Source organism: Heterodontus francisci, unplaced genomic scaffold (assembly GCF_036365525.1).
Source record: "Heterodontus francisci isolate sHetFra1 unplaced genomic scaffold, sHetFra1.hap1 HAP1_SCAFFOLD_534, whole genome shotgun sequence".
In the NCBI taxonomy this organism is placed as follows: domain Eukaryota; kingdom Metazoa; phylum Chordata; class Chondrichthyes; order Heterodontiformes; family Heterodontidae; genus Heterodontus; species Heterodontus francisci.
In genome coordinates this window covers 854,140-874,662 of record NW_027141511.1, presented here as the reverse complement: position 1 = coordinate 874,662, position 20,523 = coordinate 854,140, and the positions used below count along the sequence as shown (strand labels likewise).

Here is a 20,523-nt window from a genome sequence, read left to right as displayed (position 1 = left end):
CAAGCAAGCAGAGAGCTAAATTGTAAAGGTGATAACAAGTCTGTTACAGCAGGGAGTGTTGCGCCCTGTAGCAGCAACAAATAACTCACCAATTTGGCCGGTTAGGTAACCAGATGGTTCTTGGTGACTGGCGATCGATTACCGGTGGTTAAATAAGATCTCGTCGCTGACCAACCCCGAGACTATGATGAAGTAAGCTCCACAGGCCCGGTATTTTAGCGTTCTAGATATTAGTAATGGATTTTGGTCCATTACTTTGAAACAGGAGTGTCAATACAAATTCGCTTTTACATTTCAAGGCCAGCAATACACTTGGACCTCTTTGCCTCAAGGATTTCATAACTCTCCAACGATCTCTCATCATGCATTAGCGCAGGGACTCATCAGTTTTTCTCGAGCTGAATGTTTAATTCAATAGGTTGATGATCTCCTCCTCCAAACAGACACTAAAGGGGAACATCCCCAGCTCCTCAGTGAATTGTTAGCCCTCCTTACTTCCTTGGTACTCAAGGTTAACCCTAAAAGGCCCAGATTATGAAATCCCAAGTTGCATACTTAAGAACTACGTAAACTATGGTAAGCGGGAAATTGAGACTAAACGTATTGAGGCAATATTGCAATTACCCCTGCCCAGGAACGTGAAATCCCTCAGATCTTTTTTAGGACTTGTCAGATATTGGTGGAACCATATCGATGGCTTTGCCACCAAAGCCTCCCCACTGTCAGAGCTCCGAAAGAAAGATGCCCCATGACTGTGGAATGAACAACGCACTCAGGCTATTCTGGAACTGAAGCAAGCCCGAACCAAGGCTCTGGCCTTGAAAGTGTCAAATCCAGCCAGCCCCTGTGCTCTGGAGGTTGCCAAAACGGATTCTACCATCTCAGCGGTCCTCTTGCAGGAGTGCCAGGGAGAGTCAGACCAGTCGCGTATGCATCCTGACTTCAAACCTCTGTAGAGCAAGGGTTTTATGCCTGTGAGTGACATCTTCTGGCGGTTTTCTGGGCGGTACAGTATTTTGGGTACATAATTGGACAGACCCCTTAATGGTCCTCACACAGCAGACACCCATTCAGCTGTTGCTGGATGGACAGATCATGGACGGTAACATTAGACAAAATGGTATAGCCCGACGGACTCTGATGTTGCAGGGTCGGCATATTGTCGTCAAGCGGATCAAAGCACCCACTTTTCTCACTGACAATCTCAGTTATAGCGGTAAGCCAAATGAATAACAGGTCTTGACAGTGCATGATCCCAAGGGACCATATTTGCCAAATAAAAAAGAGTGGGATGTGAACCTGGCAATCAGGCGCTAAACTAAATTCTTTATGGGTCCTCCATAGTAGAGGATGGACAGAGCAAAACAGGATGTGGCATCTATTCAGAAGAGTATCAAGGTACACCGCTAGCAGAGATAGTTTTAAAACAGCCAGCTAAAATGTGAGCTCAGACTGCCGAGTTAGCAGCGGCAGCGTATGTGGTCAGCCACCATGGCAGATTTCCCCCACCAGTAGATTTATATTTGGACAGCATGCATGAATGCAACAGTTTGACTAATTTCCTGCCCTTGTGGGAAGCAAGAGGATTTGTATCAGCGGACGGCAAATCTCTACCATCTGCGCCCCTCTTAAAACACATTATACATTCAGCCCAAGGACAAGAATATGGTATAATAAAAGTGAAAGCACACCATAAATCTTCCCCAACTGGGAGCATACGAGCAGACGAATTGGTAAAGCAAGGCGCCCGAGACGGGGAGCCAACTCCCAGTGGATGAGCAAGTAAACACAGTCACTGTCAATCAGACTAGGGCTGAGGACCTTTTACAGGCCCAAGGTATGGATAATGATTGAAAACAAATCCGAGATGGATCATTCCCTGCATCATGTAACAAATGGAGAGCTAAGATACACATTTAGGACATACTGGTCCTTATGGACGGGCGGTACATGGTGCCAACCCAAGACCGCAATCAGGTAATATACCAATGCCATGATATCCAGGGGCACCAAGGAGTAGAAACTACAATGGAGCGAATTAAAAGCTTGCGTTGGTGGCCTAACATTGACAGGGATGTAAATCACTATGTGGACAATTGTTCGGTGTGTGCCCAAAATAATCCTGATCATTATGCCAACAAGGGAAATCTTCGACACACGAGAACAGTAAATGGATCTTGGGCAAACTTACAAATAGATTATATAGGCCCTATGCCACCACGCAAGGGGGGATATAAGTACATCCTGGCCATCATTGACACTTTCAGTAAGTGGGTCAAAGCCTTCCCCACTAGAACTAATGCGGCTAAAATAACGGCCGACATACTGGTGCAGCAAGTATTTACCAGAAGGGGACTCCCGCGCAGTGTTGAGTCCGACCAGGGTACCCATTTTACCGCCCAGGTCATGCAAAATGTAATGGCCCTTTTGGGCATAAATGAGAAATTCCACATAGCTTAACATCTGCAATCTAGTGGTATAGTAGAAAAGATAAATAGAACCTTGAAAGGCATGATCCAGAAGACCGTCCAACAGAAAAATTCAACATGGAATGTGGTCCTACCCTTTGCCGTAATGCTGAGATCAAGCTCAACAGGTTTTCCCCCATGTTCTGATGGTAGGCCGTCCCATGAGAGGAATTGAAACCCTCCTGGGACTCGACCTGTCCCATCCTGTACTAACAGCTCTCAGTCATGAGAAAGCCATGCAACAGTTATTGGACAATGTCTAGGCTGCACAAACGGCCACCACGGTCAAAATGGGATGGAAGAAGAAATGTACTGAGGCATATTTCGACGGCAAGGTGAAGCCTGTCGAATATGAAATAGGAGAGAAAGTTATGCTCCAGGTCCACCAGCCGGGCACATTTCTGTCCCCTAAGTATTTCGGCCTCCACTCCATCGTGGGCAAAGCAAGTCCCTCGCTGTACAAAGTCCTAATGAACTCTGGGAAGACCGGATGTTATCGTGTAAACCAATTAAAATTGGTCAGCAAACAGAATAACCACCAGCAACATGTATTGCTGGACGCTTGCGAAGCATCATCTCCGGTCCCTATCCCTCTGCCATTGCCACAAGTGCCGCAAGTGGAGCAAGCTATAGGGAACGTTCAAGGGACCCAACAACAACAACCACCCCTGAATCGGGTCCACAGGTGAACAAGGCCTATCCAGATACCGATCTCCCCGACCTGGACTCGCTTATGGGGGAACAGGCGTTTAAATCGCCTGGGTGATGAAATTGAAATTAGCCAGGTTATTTGGCTATAATAAGAAACTGTAAATAAGAGCTGAAATTACTTTGTGTTTTACAGATTACAAGTGATTCGAAATGAAGCTGTTAATCGTGTTTGTGATGTGTGGACTGCTAAATACCAACGAACCAAGGTCTGACACGGCCCGCACTTTCAGAGAAAAGCTATATGGAAAGGTCGTAAAATTCGGAGAACACAAAGTGGTACCAACTCGTGATAGAAACATAGAAATTAGAAGCAGGAGCAGGCCATTCGGCCCTTCGAGTCTGCTTCGCCATTCATTATGATAATAGCTGATCATCCAACTCAGGAACCTGTTCCCGCTTCTGCCCCATATTCTTTGATCCCTATAGAAAATTATGCATTGGAAAGTAAGGAGCATCCATATCATGGGCCAATCCTGGGGCCATAACTGGATGGTGAGGCACCTGGTTCAGTATTCAACAGGTGTGTTGGCATTTAATTTGAACTAGCCATTAGTGTCCCATTGAACAGACAAGTGTGTATTAACTATCTCTCAGCATTTCCCAGTCTGATGTTCATTGAAGTGTCGGCTCAGGGCGACCAGATTCAGGATGAGCCTGGGAACCATAATACCTTGTCAATTGCCAACACCTCAACTAGTTGTATGCGTCTAGGGGGTGGGGGGTGGGGTGGGGTAGTGTTTACCAAATGCGGATGTGCTGACCCCACGTCAGATCAGAAGAAACAGGATCAAACCTTGAACTCATCTCAACAGTCTAAGTGTGAAAGCACAATAACAAAAATCCAGTCGGAATGGTTACTGGAACCAGCCTCCCTGACGACCATAGCCGCTGCCACTACCATTCTGGCCATATTCCAAATGATGAATACAATCAACATAGAAACACCAAGAAACCCTGAAACGTGTCCCCATCTGGTGGACAGAGTGAATATAACATGGACCCAAGTGGCAGAATGGTGTCCAACCCAGATTAAGAATTTTTGCACCCAATTAACCCAAAGATTAGTCGAATGTGAGGTATGGAATGAGAAGACGTCAGAACCTGAAATCAAAAGCTGAAGGAAAAGGAGTATAGTCAATGATGTTGCAGCAGCCTGTGGGAATGGAATGTCCACTATTAACATCCTCGATTTAGAAAGTTTGGATAGTAAACTCAAAATCTTGACCCAGAAAATTAAGCAAGTCCCATGTGAGTTGAATGATAATGATAACCGAGATGCTGAAGATGGGTTGGCTGAAAAGCTGGCTGAAATCCAAATAGTTAAAATATTGGAGAAGCAGGCTAAAGCTATTAAACAAATTCTTAGGGGAAAATCGGACGACAATGCCAGACAGCAATATAGAACTCTGTGTAGTATCTATGGCAGTTGGATGTTAGAACAGCTATGGGAAAACCTTGAGTAGGCAAACCAAGGGACAGTTCCCTCTTTGATAAGTGACAAGCAATTAAAAAAAAGCTTGACCATTAGGGAAATGCACTCAGTGATATCAGGCTGTCAGCTTCGACATCTGACCAGGGTATGGCTCAATACGAATTGTGGAGGAACCATGGGCAAGGCTTTGGGCATGGTACTAGGACTCCCAATAGTCGCTACGTGTGGGATGGGGCTAAACGTCTCTCAGGTGGAAAATATAGGTATCATTAAACTAGGAATCTGGATGAGTTACAAGGATGTCCTGCCTTACACTGTGGAAAAGGAAGGGAAAATGATGGGTACCACACTGACCAAATGCCACCAAATAGACAAGATAGTTGTCTGCACCTACCCCATATACCTCAGTGAGTAAGCCCTATGTGGATTCAGACCAGACAGAGATCTGAATTGTACCCTGGAAGCCAGAGCCCACAAGATTGATTTTAAGTGGTCACTTAAAAGGGAAAAGGGGAGTATTGTGTTACCACCTCATTAAAGGAATACAAATATGGCATCCAGACTTGCCTGCTTGCACCACCCTTTGCTTTAAAGGCCAACTACCAGCCAGGATAGGCCAAATCGAGCTGGTCGGTAAACGTAAGAGGGAAGAAACTATGATTAATGTCACGGAAGAAATTAAACAGAGTTTAGAAAGGTATTTTGAAAATTGCAAAACGAACAGTAGACTTTTACCTCAGGATTTGCAACGGATCAAGAAACAGTTAGCTAAAACCCACCAGACATTTGTCAAAGACATTCAGAAAGCCGAGGAAACTGGGCAAAAGATTGAAATGATTAAAGTAACCAACAGTTGGGACGATATTTTGAATTGGGATACCAACATAGAGATACATCCATGGATACGAATTGCTTCCTACATGGTAATTATTGGTATGATTGTGATGTTGGTGGATCAAATGTATAATATGATAACGTTGAAACGTTGGAAAGTTGAAATGGAAGGGAAGTTGAAATAGACTGGCATGTGTGAAAACGTGAACGAATGATAGATATGAGTAAATGTAACACGGCCTGGACTTGAATATCTGCTGTTGCGAGGTGGGGTATGATCTGGGCGCATTTATGATCCAATTCGCTAATGCTTAATGGATCAAAGGGTGGACTGTAGCTGGATGGCTAACAGCTAAGCATCTGCAGAGCATGAAGGGAAAAATAGCCAGCCTTGCACAAGCACGAGAACTGTGAGAAACGAACCCCGCTGAATAAGCTGTGTGTGAGATAAGATGTGCTGCAGATGAGACTGCTGGACGAGGACAGAAAGCAAGTATAAGGAGAGCACTTGTATTTTGGTTTGATTTGCAACTAACACTAACTCCAGGTCATGGATGTACATGACTAAGGACATTCTCGGGGCTGGGAACATCTGGATAAAAAGAGGAGGCTAGGAGCCCCGAAAAGAAGAAGACTGCAGGGCCATCGTGGAGGGTAACCAGGTCAGGAGTCAGTGAAGAGAACCCATCGAAGGGAGACTGATCACCTCGCCACGCAATGGATAGTATTTAAGTCCAAGCCGTGAGTCTTGTGATTTATTGTAACAAGTAACAAGTAGTTTCACAAGTGAAATAACGAGTACCTAAGCGATTTAAGTATCAATGAAAGTGTTTCTACGAAGTATCTCGTGCAGGTGTCTTTTGTCCGCCAGGTCAGTTGACACCCTAGTTTGAGGATCAACATCCTGTACACAAAACACAGGACATGTCCAACCCATCCAAGTGCCAGCCCATCAGTCTACTCTCAATTATCAGTGAAGTGATGGAAGGTGTCGACAATGCTATCAAATGGCACTTGCTCAACAATAACCTGCTCAGAGATGCTTAGATTGTGTTCAGCCAGTGCCACTCAGCTCCTGTACTCTTTACAGCCTTGGTTCAAACATGGACAAAAGAGCTGAACTCAAGACGTGAGGTGAGAGTGACTGCCCTTGACATCAAGGCAGCATTTGACCGAGTATGACATCAAGGAGCCCGAGCAAAACTGACGTCAATGGGAATCTGTGGGGAAAATCTCTGCTGCTTGGAGTCTTACCAAGCGATAAGGAAGATGGCTGTGGTTGTTGGAGATCAATAATCTCAGTCCCAGGTTATCACCGCAGGAATCTCACAGGGTAGTGTCCTAGGCCCAACCACCTTCAGCTGCTTCATCATGACCTTCTTTCAATCATAAGGACAGAAGTGGGGATGGTCACAGATGATTGCATAGTGTTCAGCACCATTCGCAATTCCTCATATACTGAAGCAGTCCATGTAGAAATGCAACAAAACCTGGACAATATCCAAGCTTGGGCTGATAAGTGGAACGTAACATTCACGCCACACAAGTGGCAAGCAATGACCATCTCCAACAAGAGAGAATCTAAATATATCCCCTTGACATTCAATGACTTTATGATCACTGAATCCCCACTATCAACATCCTGGGGGTTACCATTGACCAGAAACTGAACTGGAATAGCCATATAAATACCGTGTTTACAAGAGCAGGTAAGAGGCAAGGAATACGGCGGCGGGTAACTCACCTCCTCACTCCCCAAAGCCTGTCCACCATCTACAAGGCACTAGTCAGTGGTGTGATGGAATACTTTCCACTTGTCTGGATGGGTGCAGCTCCAACAACACGCACGAAGCTCGACACCATCCAGGACAAAGGAGCCCACTTGTTTGGCACTCCATTTACAAACATTCACTCCCTCCACCACCGACGCACAGTGGCAGCATCGTGTGCCATTTACAAGACGTACTGCAGCAACGCACCTAGTCTCCTTCGACAGCACCTTCCAAACCCGCGACCTGTACCAGCTAGAAGGACAAGGGCAGCAGATGCCTGGGAACTTCACCACCTGCAATTTCCCCTCCAAGCCACACACCATCTTGATTTCGAACTATATCTCCGTTCGTTCACTGTTGCTGGGTCAAAATCCTGCAACTCCCTTCCTAACAGCACTGTAGCTGTACCTAGCCAACATGGACTACACCGATTCAAGAAGGCAGCTCACCACCACTCTCTCAATGGCAATTAGGGATGGGCAATATATGCTGGCCTCGCCAGCGATGCCCACATCCCAGGAACGAATATTTAAAAACTTATAATTACTCTTCCGTATCAAAGTCGTGTCATTCAGTTTTCTGTATCGTATAGCACTTATAGTTCAATGACCTCCTACAGAGCATTGTATTCCAGTTGAAAGATTTGTTCCACGGCACTACATTCAGATCTGTACCCACTGTGAAGCGTTGCAGGGAAAGTTACTGTTCATGTGCAAGGGAGCAGAGTTCCACATCGCATTCACATCTGCCTCACTGTGATGCCTTTCAGCACACCGTGCTGTTGGAAACATCTGAAGTAACAGTTCATTCTTACTCATGCATTGTCCATGCATTTGTATAAGTTGCCTCCCTGTTTGCCTGTCTTTCCTATCCTTTCTTGAATCAGTTGCAATCTAGAGGATGTCCGACATCGCTGCCAAAGATTGTTATGATCTCCTTGTAACTACTCTCTCTGGAAGCAAATATTCTATGTCTGGACCGAGTTAATTTCTCACCCTCTCCCCCTTCAGTCAGTTAAATCGACAAATTAATTTGTAGATCTGAATGCTAAAGTTTTGTTGGGAATTGAACAGAAATGCAAGTAATTATTGAAATAATTCCTCTTTCAAGGAAAATCCAATGACTCGTAAAGATAATATGTCCAAGAAATTGCTGTTTGTTCTAATAGTACACGAGTGCTTGAATCGTTAGTACGAATATTTTGAGCAGATATTTTAATGGATGAATTGGAACTTAAGGATTCAGAGATGAATATCGTGAAAAGACACTTATTAGTCATCGTGCGTGGTTACAAAGAAGAAACATAGGGTTTCAGACTTACATTCCACAGTGATGTTCATCCAACTGCTCACAGTACCATGTTTATTTCTTGCCTCGCACTGGTAATATCCATCATCCGCATATTTGATGTCAGCAAACATCTTTGTCACAACGTTTCCTGAATAGGAGTTGCTAATGGGCGCACCATCTTTCATCCATTGTAATCGAGATTCTGGTTTACTCTGCGTGATGCAGTATATCAGGAGGGAACTGCCCTCTCTTACTGTCAACGAGGAATTGATCTGTGGTTTTGAGGGTGAATCTGTCAAAGGGAAATAAAATCTTGAAGAAGAACTATGCTTATGGTATTTCGGTGTATTCCTTCACATTATATATCACAGTTTGGTTTCATCTGCAAATACGGGAACTTTTGTGATAGTGCAAAATGAGTGATCGTGAATTGGACCCCATTTGACAACTGCTCGATTTCCATTCCATTCAAGAGTGCGAAATGGAACGCCCATTCAATTTTACTTGCTCTGTGTCATAGGTGAAGTGCAATTTTCCCCCTTTTCCCCCAGTTCCTTATTTGTACATGTGATAAATCGCAGTGTCCCCAGCGTGGATCTCTGAATGACATCATGTCCTAATTCCTGTCAGTCTTAGACATTTCTATTGTTCAGACATATTCAACGCTACCTTGCCCATGGCATTACATGCCCTTTCTGTTGTAGGGAGCCTGTTATCTACTTAACAATTTGACAGGCAATGTGAAGACTGGTAATTATATGTCTGTGTGTGAATAAATATGGCAAGTAGCCATGAAGGGCTGAAGGGTCAATTGGGCTCCCAAACCCCATGGTGCAGAGGGTGCACGCACTTCCATAAAACTGAAGTATCATGCCGTCTGTCATCTCAGAATTCAGGCCTCCGGTTACAACTCTCTGAAGCTATCAGGAGCAAGTTCCAGCTCTACACTAAAAGGTACCACCACACCAAAAGCTGCAGCCACTTATGTTGCCATGCTGCTACTAGCATACATTACTAGTTTTCTTCTCAGTGGAAAATAAGGATTCATTAAAATTATAGGGGGTGAAAGTGAAACTTGAGGTAGCTACTTCGGGACTCCAGCAAGAGGACACCACTCTGAACATGCCTTACATTATAGTCAACAGAAACCAAAATCAGGCGGGTGCAAAATGGGCGTCTGCTGCGCTCTTTTTTCACCCATGCGTTTGATAATTCATTTGGTATAAGACGCAATATTGTAATTCGCAATATATATTTTCATTCACTTCTGAAAAAAAATATGAAAACCAACGCAATATTTCTTTCCAAGCATTGATAGAATGCTATACTCACATTCTACAGTAATGTTTATGGAGCTCACTGATGTCCCGTGTTTATTTGCAGCATAACAGAAATATTGCCCTTCATCCTCAAAAGTAATGCTGGAAAATTCTGCCGTCAAAACATTGTTTAAGGACGAATTGCTAAGAATGATACCGTCCTTTACCAATTCTAACCAGGACTCGGGGTTACTGTTTGTTGAACAGCGAATGAATGCAGATCTACCCAACAATATCACAGATGGCGAAGTGGGTACAGGCTCCGTTGGTGGATCTGCAAAAGAGGAGTGTAGCAGATCAAGGTTCATATATTTGGACGGTTATGGGCACGTTCATTTGCACTGCTTTGATGAACATATTTTTTCAAGATGTCATTAGCTGCCGCGTGATATTCAGCAATAAATGAAGTAGTGTGAAAATTTTTACTTTGGTAAGAAGAATGGAAAAATAAATCTTTTTTTTTTAATAGGTGAGAGACGAGGAACTGTTGGGATTCAAAGTGATTTGGTGTCTTTGTACACGAATCACAGGAAATTACCATGCAGGTACAACAAACAGTTAGGAAGGAAAATTTTGCATTAGTCTATATTGCAAGGGGTGGCCGCATAAGAGCAAGGAAGTCTTCTGACAATGATCTAGGGTTTTGGTGAGGTCGCATCTAGTGTACTGTATATATGTGCCTTAGATGGGGTGCAACAAAGGTTCAGTGGATTGGTTCCTGGGGTGAGAGACTGTCCAGTGATGAAAGACTGAGTAAATTAAGAATGAACCTATATTCTCGAGTTAAGAAAAATAGGAAGTGTTCTTGGTGAAACGTATACAATTCTTACATGACTTGACACGGCAGAAGCTGAGAGGTTGTTTCGCCTGGCTGGAATGTCTAGAACTAGGCAGCATAGCATCAATATAAGGGACCGGCCATTTAGGACTGAGATGAGGGGAGATTTCTTCACTCAAAGGGTTATGACTCCTAGGAATTCTCCATCCCCAAGGGCTGTGAAGGCTCAGTCATTGAATATATTCAAGACTGAAATCGATAGAGTTTTGACTCAATGTGACACAAGGGTTATTGAGATAAGGCGGGAAAGTGGATTTGATTTCGAAGTTCATCAATGACTTGATTAAATGACTGAGTAGGTTCGAAGGGCAATATGGCTCTTCTTTCTTATGTCCTTAGTTTTCTCCTAATTGTGAGCAGAGGTCAGAGAAGCGAGCTTTCAAACTCTGAAATCAGAATACTCAAGCATCTTTAGTCTGAAAGTTGAAGTATTCTGATAGTTTGTGAACCTTGAATTACAAGTTAACCTGCAATGGATGTCAAACTAAGATTGTATTGCATATTACGCAGCGCTAAGCAACAGAATAAATCGTCTTTCCATTTTAACTCATTATAGGTGCGGCACTTCAATATTGTCCTGTAAAGCTTCAGAAAGTGGTATATAAATGCAAACTGTTTATTCAGTTTGCGTTCATCATTATTACTTTCCTCCTTCTCTCCTTTCTTTCTTCCCGCAACTCTGTTGCATCCTTAAAAAAAAGTTAGCAGATCGAATACAATATAGCCATAGAATATTAGATTCTATCCCTTTCAAATTTAGCAACAGGGTAAGGGCACCTAACAATCTGGAAGTATGCCTATTCTCAAACAGTGCTAGTGAGTAGTTGAACCTGCCAGTTTGATTGCAATAACAGGAACGAATGTTCTGGTAATAACATGATGATACCATCAACTACTGCTTGCAAGCAACTGCTCCAGCCATGGCTGCCGTTTTCAGCACTCATGTTTGGCTGCCTATGGCTATGTTGCCTTTGTTAGTTTCCTTGAAGACAATGTGCTAAACTATTTGCCGCTAAACTGCTAGCTCTTCCATTATGTTGTCGACTGCAGCCAGTGTTGGAGAAGCATATTTTTCCTGCTCTCACTAGGCACTTATCATTATCTGAATTAATCCATCGGAATACTTACTCATAGAGCTCCTTTGTCGTTATTCTTAGTGGAATTGGCAGGAAAACTCAGCTGGTAATGCAATTGCTATCTGCTGACTGCAATTGGCCTTCCACATATATTAGTGTCAGGTTGCAGAATCCTGAATACAGCTCTAAATGACACAAAGTACAGGGAAGTGCAAGCAGCTGCATTTTCAATAATAAGATTATTTTGTTCCTAATTATTTCCTCCTGCCTACAGATGCAGAGGATGAATTTCAATGTCCTGCTAAAGTACTTGCATTCCCAAGCTGAAATGCCTTTCGCCGTCCAAGCAGACAGCCAATACTTACACTGAATGTCCAAAGTAACCATTTGCCGAATCCCGTGTGAGTGTTCGTTCAACAGAATCTCACAGCCAAGCATTTTCCCGTCATGGTGACGCAAGGCTGTGAATGTCAGCACAGCGGAAACTTCCTGTGATCCTTTCCAATCCGGATGATCAAAACCCGTGTCGATGTCTTTCGATTTACTGTCCGAAAGTGCAGCGCCAAAATCGGTGCCGTTAATCCACTTTAAATCAATTTTGGCATCAGGACAGCTCTGAATGAGTGAGCATGTTACAGTCACTAAGTTTCCAGCAGTGATTTCTTCTGATACTGATATATTGGGCTTTTCTAAAAGATGAGAAGTAAAATACATGTTACTGTTTATTTTCATGGAATTGTACTAATCTATAATAATGAATAGGACATGTGGGGAAATAGCGCCTTGATCCACTTTATCAATGTGCAAGGATTGTGTTTGCGTGTGTCGGAGGAGGGGATGGGGCATGGGGATGGGAGGGGGAGGGGTAGGGTATTGGAGTGGGGGTGGGGCGCGTGCTGCAGATTTCTACTCCTACCAAAAATCCTAAACAAGATATTGTGCCAACCTTAGGTGCAGTTACTCGAGGAAAACGTTCTGCTTTGCATAAATAAATGCAAAATACTGCGGATTCTGGAAATCTGTAATCAAAACAGAAAGGGTTGGAAAAACTGAGCAGGGCTGGCAGAAACTGCAGCGGGAGAACTCTGAGTGCTGAAGAAGGGTCACTGACCTGTAACGTTAACTCTGCTTCTCTCTCCACAGATGCTGCCAGACCTGCTGGGATTTTCCAGCACTTTCTGTTTTTATTTCTGCTTTGCTTGGAAGGTCATGGACACACGATAATCAGAAGTAATGTTACTGCAATGTTTCTGAACTTAGTGACAACATGGCTGTGGCAGCAACTCTTACTGTTCTCTTTCTAAACTCACCCACACAATACAGCCATTGGAATATCACATCTCCAATATTTTGTTGACTTCATTCCTGGGGATTGGGTGAGGTCGTAGTGCAATGAATTCAAAATGATGATTAATTCAGCGTAACAGAGAGACATAAGAATGTTATTAGGCCAGTCCACCCTTCAAGCCCATTCGAACCCCCGGAACCTCGGGGGGGGGGGGGAAGACTCCATCCTTCCGCAGCTATAAGTGAAATGTAGGAAGGCTATTTGAGTCCTTTTTACATTGGAGGGACTCACCTCACAAAGCTGCCTTAACTTGAGGTAAATTGTGAAGATCACTCGGTTGGTGCGATGACAGAGGGAAATTATTGCATTTTTTGTATTCTCATGTGATGTGAGTATCGTTGGCTAGGCCAGCATTTGTTGTTCATCCCCAATTGCCCTTAAAAAAGTTGTTATGAGCTGCCTTCTTGAACCGCTACAGTCCATGTGGTGTAGATACACCTACAGTACTGTTCGGGGGGAGTTACAGGTATTTAACCCAGTGACAGTAATGGAATGGCGATCTAATTTCAATTTAGGCGATTCGCATTTTAGCTTGGATGCACACATAGCTGTGTTGGTGAAGAGGACCAACTAATCTGTGTCTCATCATTGCTACAACTGATCGGCAATATTTCTCGTTAACACTTTGCGACTGAAATCGAACGTATTGCTTTGCACAACATAGACATCCGCCATCAGATGAGAAGGCCAATCCTCCTAACTGCTTACTGCCACGTTGTTGGAATTCGGGGCAACAGAATCAATTAAACCCTTATTCTCAAGCTTTGAAATGATTCGAATTGAAAACCTTAAATGGTGAGAGTGGTTATATCGTAGTCAGTATAATTGCAATTTTGCATATCTAAAGTCTGAGCGTTAAGTGTAGCAGCACTACAATAGCTATATCATGTGAACTGAACGTCTATCAATTGCTATTTTCTTTATTAGTTATAGTCTCTTTTTTATTCTCGCTGCTGTCCAATCTAACCAAGCTTTGATTTGGTGAGCAGAAGCCACTTAAATCAACTCGCCAAGTCTTCTTAGTCAGCACCATCCATACCCGTGACCTCTGCCACCTGGAAGGACAAGAGCAGCAGATGCAGGGGAACACCACCACCTGCAAGTTCCCCTTCAAGCCACACACCATCCTGACTTGGAACTATATCACCGTTCCTTCACTGCCCCTGTATCAAAATCCTGGAACTCCCTTCCGAACAGCACTGTGGATGCACCTACACCACACGGACTGCAGCGGTTCAAGAAGGCAGCTCACCACAACCTTCTCAAGGGCACTTAGGGATGGATAATAAATGCTGGCCTGGCCAGCGACGCCCACATTCCCTGAACGAATGAAATTAAGTGCACGCGGTAGTGTAGTATCTTTGTTACAGGATTAGTAATTCAGAATGAAATTTAGAGAATTCAGATTCATAAAACAATATCTTGTAGCAAGTGTGGAAGAAAGCCTACCAGTATCAATGCATAGGTAGAAACGGGAATTACATAGCGGCCCTGCTACTGGCGCACGAATCTTGAAAATTACACTTTCTCAATTGGAAAACATCACCGAATAAAACGTGAGAAATGAACACTCACCAACAACGGAAAGAAACACTGGGTCAGTGGGACTTCTTTTTCCATCAACTGTTGCTGTGATGTAATATTCACCTTGATCTTCATTCCTGATGGCAGATATCCACAAGGAGCAATCATTTGGATTTTCAGATGACATCATTCCACTGCGAGTTTGATAAGCAACGTCAACCGATAGTATATCTTTTGCATTGTAGATGATGGTGACACCTGGATCATTGGGATTAGACCCTCCCTTTAACCACATCCAATTCTTGCCAACCAATGGATGATGAAAATTACATGGAATTATCACACAGGAACCAATCAACACCGACAGTCTTTGAGGCATCTGCACAGACCATTTTCTGTCAAGAGCAGCTGAAGAAATAAATTTGAACCATGAAAAGCTTTAAAGGACAGAAACGTGTCACTCCAGTGTAAAATTGGACTTGTGCATCGAGCGTACAACCCGCCCGATTTTAACTTCCATTACAAATACCATTCCTGTGGTTTCTTTCACAGGTGGCCAATGTGCCACTTTTATGTCGAGGTGCAAGTTGAAATTTGACCGCCCTTGTCTTTATAAACAAGAACAAAGAACAAAGATAATTACAGCACAGGAACAGGCTCTTCGGCCCTCCAAGCCTGCGCCGATCCAGATCCTCTCTCTAAACATGTCGCCTACTTTCTAAGGTTCTGTATCTCTTTTCTTCCTGCCCATTCATGTATCTGTCTAGATACATCTTAAAAGACTCCATCGTGCCCGCATCTACCACCTCCGCTGGCAATGCGTTCCAGGTGCCCACCACCCTCTGCGTAAAGAACTTTCCACGCATATCCCCTCTAAACTTTTCCCCTTTCACTTTGAACTCGTGTCCTCTAGTAATTGAAACCCCCACTCTGGGAAAAAGCCTCTTGCTATCCACCCTGTCTATACCTCTCATGATTTTGTACACCTCAATCAGGTCCCCCCTCAACCTGCGTCTTTCTAATGAAAATAATCCTAATCTGCTCAACCTCTCTTCATAGCTAGCGCCCTCCATACCAGGCAACATCCTGGTGAACCTCCTCTGCACCCTCTCCAAAGCATCCACATCCTTTTGATAATGTGGCGACCAGAACTGTACGCAGTATTCCAAATGTGGCCGAACCAAAGTCCTATACAACTGTAACATGACCTGCCAACTCTTGTACTCAATGCCCCGTCCGATGATGGAAAGCATGCCGTATGCCTTCTTGACCACTCTATTTACCTGCGTTGCCACCTTCAGGGAACAGTGGACCTGAACACCCAAATCTCTCTGTACATCAATTTTCCCCAGGACTTTTCCATTTACTGTATAGTTCACTCTTGAATTGGATCTTCCAAAATGCATCACCTCGCATTTGCCCTGATTGAACTCCATCTGCCATTTCTCTGCCCAACTCTCCAATCTATCTATATTCTGCTGTATTCTCTGACAGTCCCCTTCACTATCTGCTACTCCACCAATCTTAGTGTCGTCTGCAAATTTGCTAATCAGTCCACCTATACTTTCCTCCAAATCATTAATGTATATCACAAACAACAGTGGTCCCAGCACGGATCCCTGTGGAACACCACTGGTCACACGTCTCCATTTTGAGAAACTCCCTTCTACTGCTACTCTCTGTCTCCTGTTTCCCGGCCAGTTCTTTATCCATCTAGCTAGTACACCTTGGACCCCAAGCGCCTTCACTTTCTCCATCAGCCTGCCATGGGGAACCTTATCAAACGCCTTACTGAAGTCCATGTATATGACATCGACAGCCCTTCCCTCATCAATCAACTTTGTCACTTCCTCAAAGAATTCTATTAAGTTGGTAAGACATGACCTTCCCTGCACAAAACCATGTTGCCTATCACTGATGAGCCCATTTTCTTCCAAATGGGAATAGATCCTATCCCTCAGTATCTTCTCCAGCAGCTTCCCTACCACTGACGTCAGGCTCACCGGTCTATAATTACCTGGATTATCCCTGCTACCCTTCTTAAACAAGGGGACAACATTAGCAATTCTCCAGTCCTCCGGGACCTCACCCGTGTTTAAGGATGCTGCAAAGATATCTGTTAAGGCCCCAGCTATTTCCTCTCTCGCTTCCCTCAGTAACCTGGGATAGATCCCATCCGGACCTGGGGATTAGTCCACCTTAATGCCCTTTAGAATACCCAACACTTCCTCCCTCCTTATGCCGACTTGACCTAGAGTAATCAAACATCTGTTCCTAACCTCAACATCCGTCATGTCCCTCTCCTCGGTGAATACCGATGCAAAGTACTCGTTTAGAATCTCACCCATTTTCTCTGAGTCCAAGCATAACATTCCTCCTTTGTCCTTTAGTGGGCCAATCCTTTCTCTAGTTACCCTCTTTCTCCTTATATATGAATAAAAGGCTTTGGGATTTTCCTTAACCCTGTTTGCTAAAGATATTTCATGACCCCTTTTAGCCCTCTTAATTCCTCGTTTCAGATTGGTCCTACATTCCCGATATTCTTTCAAAGCTTCGTCTTTCATCAGCCGCCTAGACCTTATGTATGCTTCCTTTTTCCTCTTAGCTACTCTCACAATTTCACCTGTCACCCATGGTTCCCTAATCTTGCCATTTCTATCCCTCATTTTCACAGGAACATGTCTCTCCTGCACGCTAATCAACCCCTCTTTAAAAGCCTCCCACATATCACATGTGGATTTACCTTCAAACAGCTGCTCCCAATCTACATTTCCCAGCTCCTGCCGAATTTTGGTATAGTTGACCTTCCCCCAATTTAGCACTCTTCCTTTAGGACCACTCTCGTCTTTGTCCATGAGTATTTTAAAGCTTACGGAATTGTGATCACTATTCCCAAAGTCGTCCCCTACTGAAACTTCAACAACCTGGCCGGGCTCATTCCCCAACACCAGGTCCAGTATGGCCCCTTCCCGAGTTGGACTATTTACATACTGCTCTAGAAAACCCTCCTGGATGCTCCTTACAAATTCTGCTCCATCTGGACCTCTAACACTAAGCGAATCCCAGTCAATGTTGGGAAGATTAAAATCTCCTATCACCACCACCCTGTTGCTCCTACATCTTTCCATAATCTGTTTACATATTTGTACCTCTATCTCACGCTCACTGTTGGGAGGCCTGTAGTACAGCGTCAACATTGTTACTGCACCCTTCCTATTTCTGAGTTCTGTCCATATTGCCTCACTGCTCGAGTCCTCCATAGTGCCCTCCTTCAGCACAGCTGTGATATCCTCTTTGACCAGTAATGCAACTCCTCCACCCCTTTTACCTCCCTCTCTATCCCGCCTGAAGCATCGATATCCTGGGATATTTAGTTGCCAATCATGCCCTTCCCTCAACCAAGTCTCAGTAATAGCAATAACATCATACTCCCAGTTACTAATCCAAGCCCTAAGTTCATCTGCCTTACCTACTACACTTCTTGCATTAAAACAAATGCACCTCAGACCACCAGTCCCTTTATATTCATCATCTGCTCCCTGCCTGCTCTTCCCCTCAGTCACACTGACTTCATTATCTAGTTCCTTACAGGCTTTTGTTACTACCTCCTTACTGTCAACTGACCTCAATTGGTTCCCATCCCCCTGCCACATTAGTTTAAACCCTCCCCAACAGCGTTAGCAAAAGCACCTCCAAGTTCATTGGTTCCAGTCCGGCCCAGGTGTAGACCGTCCAATTTGTAATAGTCCCACCTCCCCCAGAACCGGTTCCAATGTCCCAAAAATCTGTACCCCTCCTTCCTGCACCATCTCTCAAGCCACGCATTCATCCTGACTATTTCTTTCATGTTAAATGTAACTGTTAAAAGAATCCTGGATGTATGTTAGTAAAAGATGGACAATCACCGTGCAAAAAGGTTCGGAAGTAATTTTTCAAGAAATATGGCGGTTTTAACAACAACTTGAATTTACACAGGAACTGTGCAGTCTAAAACGACTTATCCCACATCACAGACCTGGGGTTCTATTTTTAACTTGCTCTTGCTCCAAGTGAGTTTTGGAAAAGACAGATATTGGTGAACGTACAAAGCATGACAAGAATAATTGCTACTGTCGATAAAACCTCCACCTAAACCCTATCGCCAAGCTCTGCCACCTCTGACACACATTAAACACTATTCACTGCGGTCTAACAAGCAGCCAAATCGGGTAAAGATTATCGACAAAGTAACGGGAAATTCGGCCGAGGCGGTTGTTTAATCCACCTTGGAAACACACACCTGGGAGAGGGAGAATAGCGAGGCCCTATCCGGCACAGTGAGTCGATAGCAACTTTCTCCCAAAGGCCAGAGAGTTTTCACCGGCTTTCATCCCATAATCCACCGAATAAACGGCGGGGAATTGATAAATGACCCCAACCATGAAACTGTAACCGGACTGTTGAAATAGTACCACTGCCCCTGCAACCCCCACCCCCACCACCCTCACCCCCGCCATTACTTCTGCTCGGTTGGTTTTTCGGAAGAAAATATCAGTAATTTACCTTCAGCAAACTGCAGGACGGCGAAGAAACCAATTCCCAAGAAGTTCATGGATTTCAGAATCCGACAAGAGTTTGTTCTCTTGCCCCTGATTTTGATATCACGGGGTCAGGCTGGGGAGATGACCAACGTGTCCGAGGTAACAGACGGTCAACCAGTTTGTACAATGTCAGTTCACTCTCTATGGACCGTGAACTGATGGTGCCTCCTCTAAATGCCGCAAAACTTCCCCCATACATACAACAGCGTCTATTGAGGAAATGTGCCAAGGGGGGATTGAAATGCAGAAGTGTGCCTGTAATTCCCCTTCCACTGTTGTTCTGGCAGTCGAAGTGCTGAGAAAGCAGTTCTGACTTCCTTTTTCACTGAGTCATGTGCCACATGTGTAAATCTCAGGGAATATCCTCTTTCTACATTAATCTTCAAAATGATTTATGAAAGATATGTCAGGAATTCTGAAAGCCGAGTTTAGAAAACATGCAACAAATCAGCTTCATTCCCTCTGGTACACTCGCTTTCACAAGCACGCCAAGTCTCTATTTCTAGTTGTGCTCTTTGTTGTGAAACCACCAATATTCAAATTGCCAACCGCTGCGTCTCAGCGTCTCGCAATAACTCAGTGCAAGCAATATTGCTGACATGACACACACCAACTGTTCGATTAGATTCCATCTCAGAACACACTTCCGGGTATTTGTTATTCCACAGATGACCACTGAAACGGCGTATTAGGCCTGTAATTCACTCCTGCAAATACGTTATTCTATAAATAAACCACTCCAACTCTGAGATTACACTTCTGCCTGTAATTCACTCCGGGATATCTGTCACACTGTATATAATCCACCTGTACCCTCGATTAGATCCTAGCCTGTCGATGGCTTCCAGTATCTGTTACTAAGATCATAAGAAATAGGAGAAGGCCTCGACCATTTGGTCCTTCGAATCTGCTCGGTCATTCACTGAGATCGGCTGATCGTTTGCCTCAACTGCACCATTCTGCACTATCCCCATATCCTTTTATCTCTAGCATTCAAAAATATGTCGATCCCTGCCTTGAATATGCTCAACGACTGAGAATCTGGGATAGAGGGTTGCAAAGTTTCACAACTCATACTGAAAAGTAATTCTCACCTCAGCTCACTCTGAAATGGCTGATCCCCTATTCTGAAACTGTAGCCCCAAGTTCCAGACTCACTGGCCAGGAGAATCATCCTCCCAGTATGTACACTAGCAAGCCCCTTAAGCATTTTATGTTACAATGAAATCTTTTAAATAGAGGCCTTCTATTCTCTCCTAACACTCATCACAAGAATCAGTATAGCGAACATCTGATCCACTCCCTCTAAGCCACCTTGATCTTGCCTTCGC

At 44.1% G+C, this 20,523-nt stretch overlaps 1 protein-coding gene across 1 annotated transcript in view; it reads right to left on the bottom strand.

The window, feature by feature from the left end:
- Positions 1 to 19,369, bottom strand: part of LOC137363929 (myelin-associated glycoprotein-like) — a 29,407-nt gene extending 10,038 nt beyond the window's left edge. Inside the window, exons 1-5 of the mRNA XM_068027431.1 lie at positions 19,155 to 19,369; positions 14,664 to 15,020; positions 12,106 to 12,429; positions 9,840 to 10,100; positions 8,539 to 8,799 (exon numbers count right to left, since the gene is read on the bottom strand). Of these exons, the coding sequence (XP_067883532.1) occupies positions 8,539 to 8,799; positions 9,840 to 10,100; positions 12,106 to 12,429; positions 14,664 to 15,020; positions 19,155 to 19,203 (1,252 nt within the window). The 5' untranslated portion in view covers positions 19,204 to 19,369. The remainder of the gene's footprint in view (positions 1 to 8,538; positions 8,800 to 9,839; positions 10,101 to 12,105; positions 12,430 to 14,663; positions 15,021 to 19,154) is intronic.
- Between the last annotated feature and the right edge of the window lie 1,154 nt (positions 19,370 to 20,523).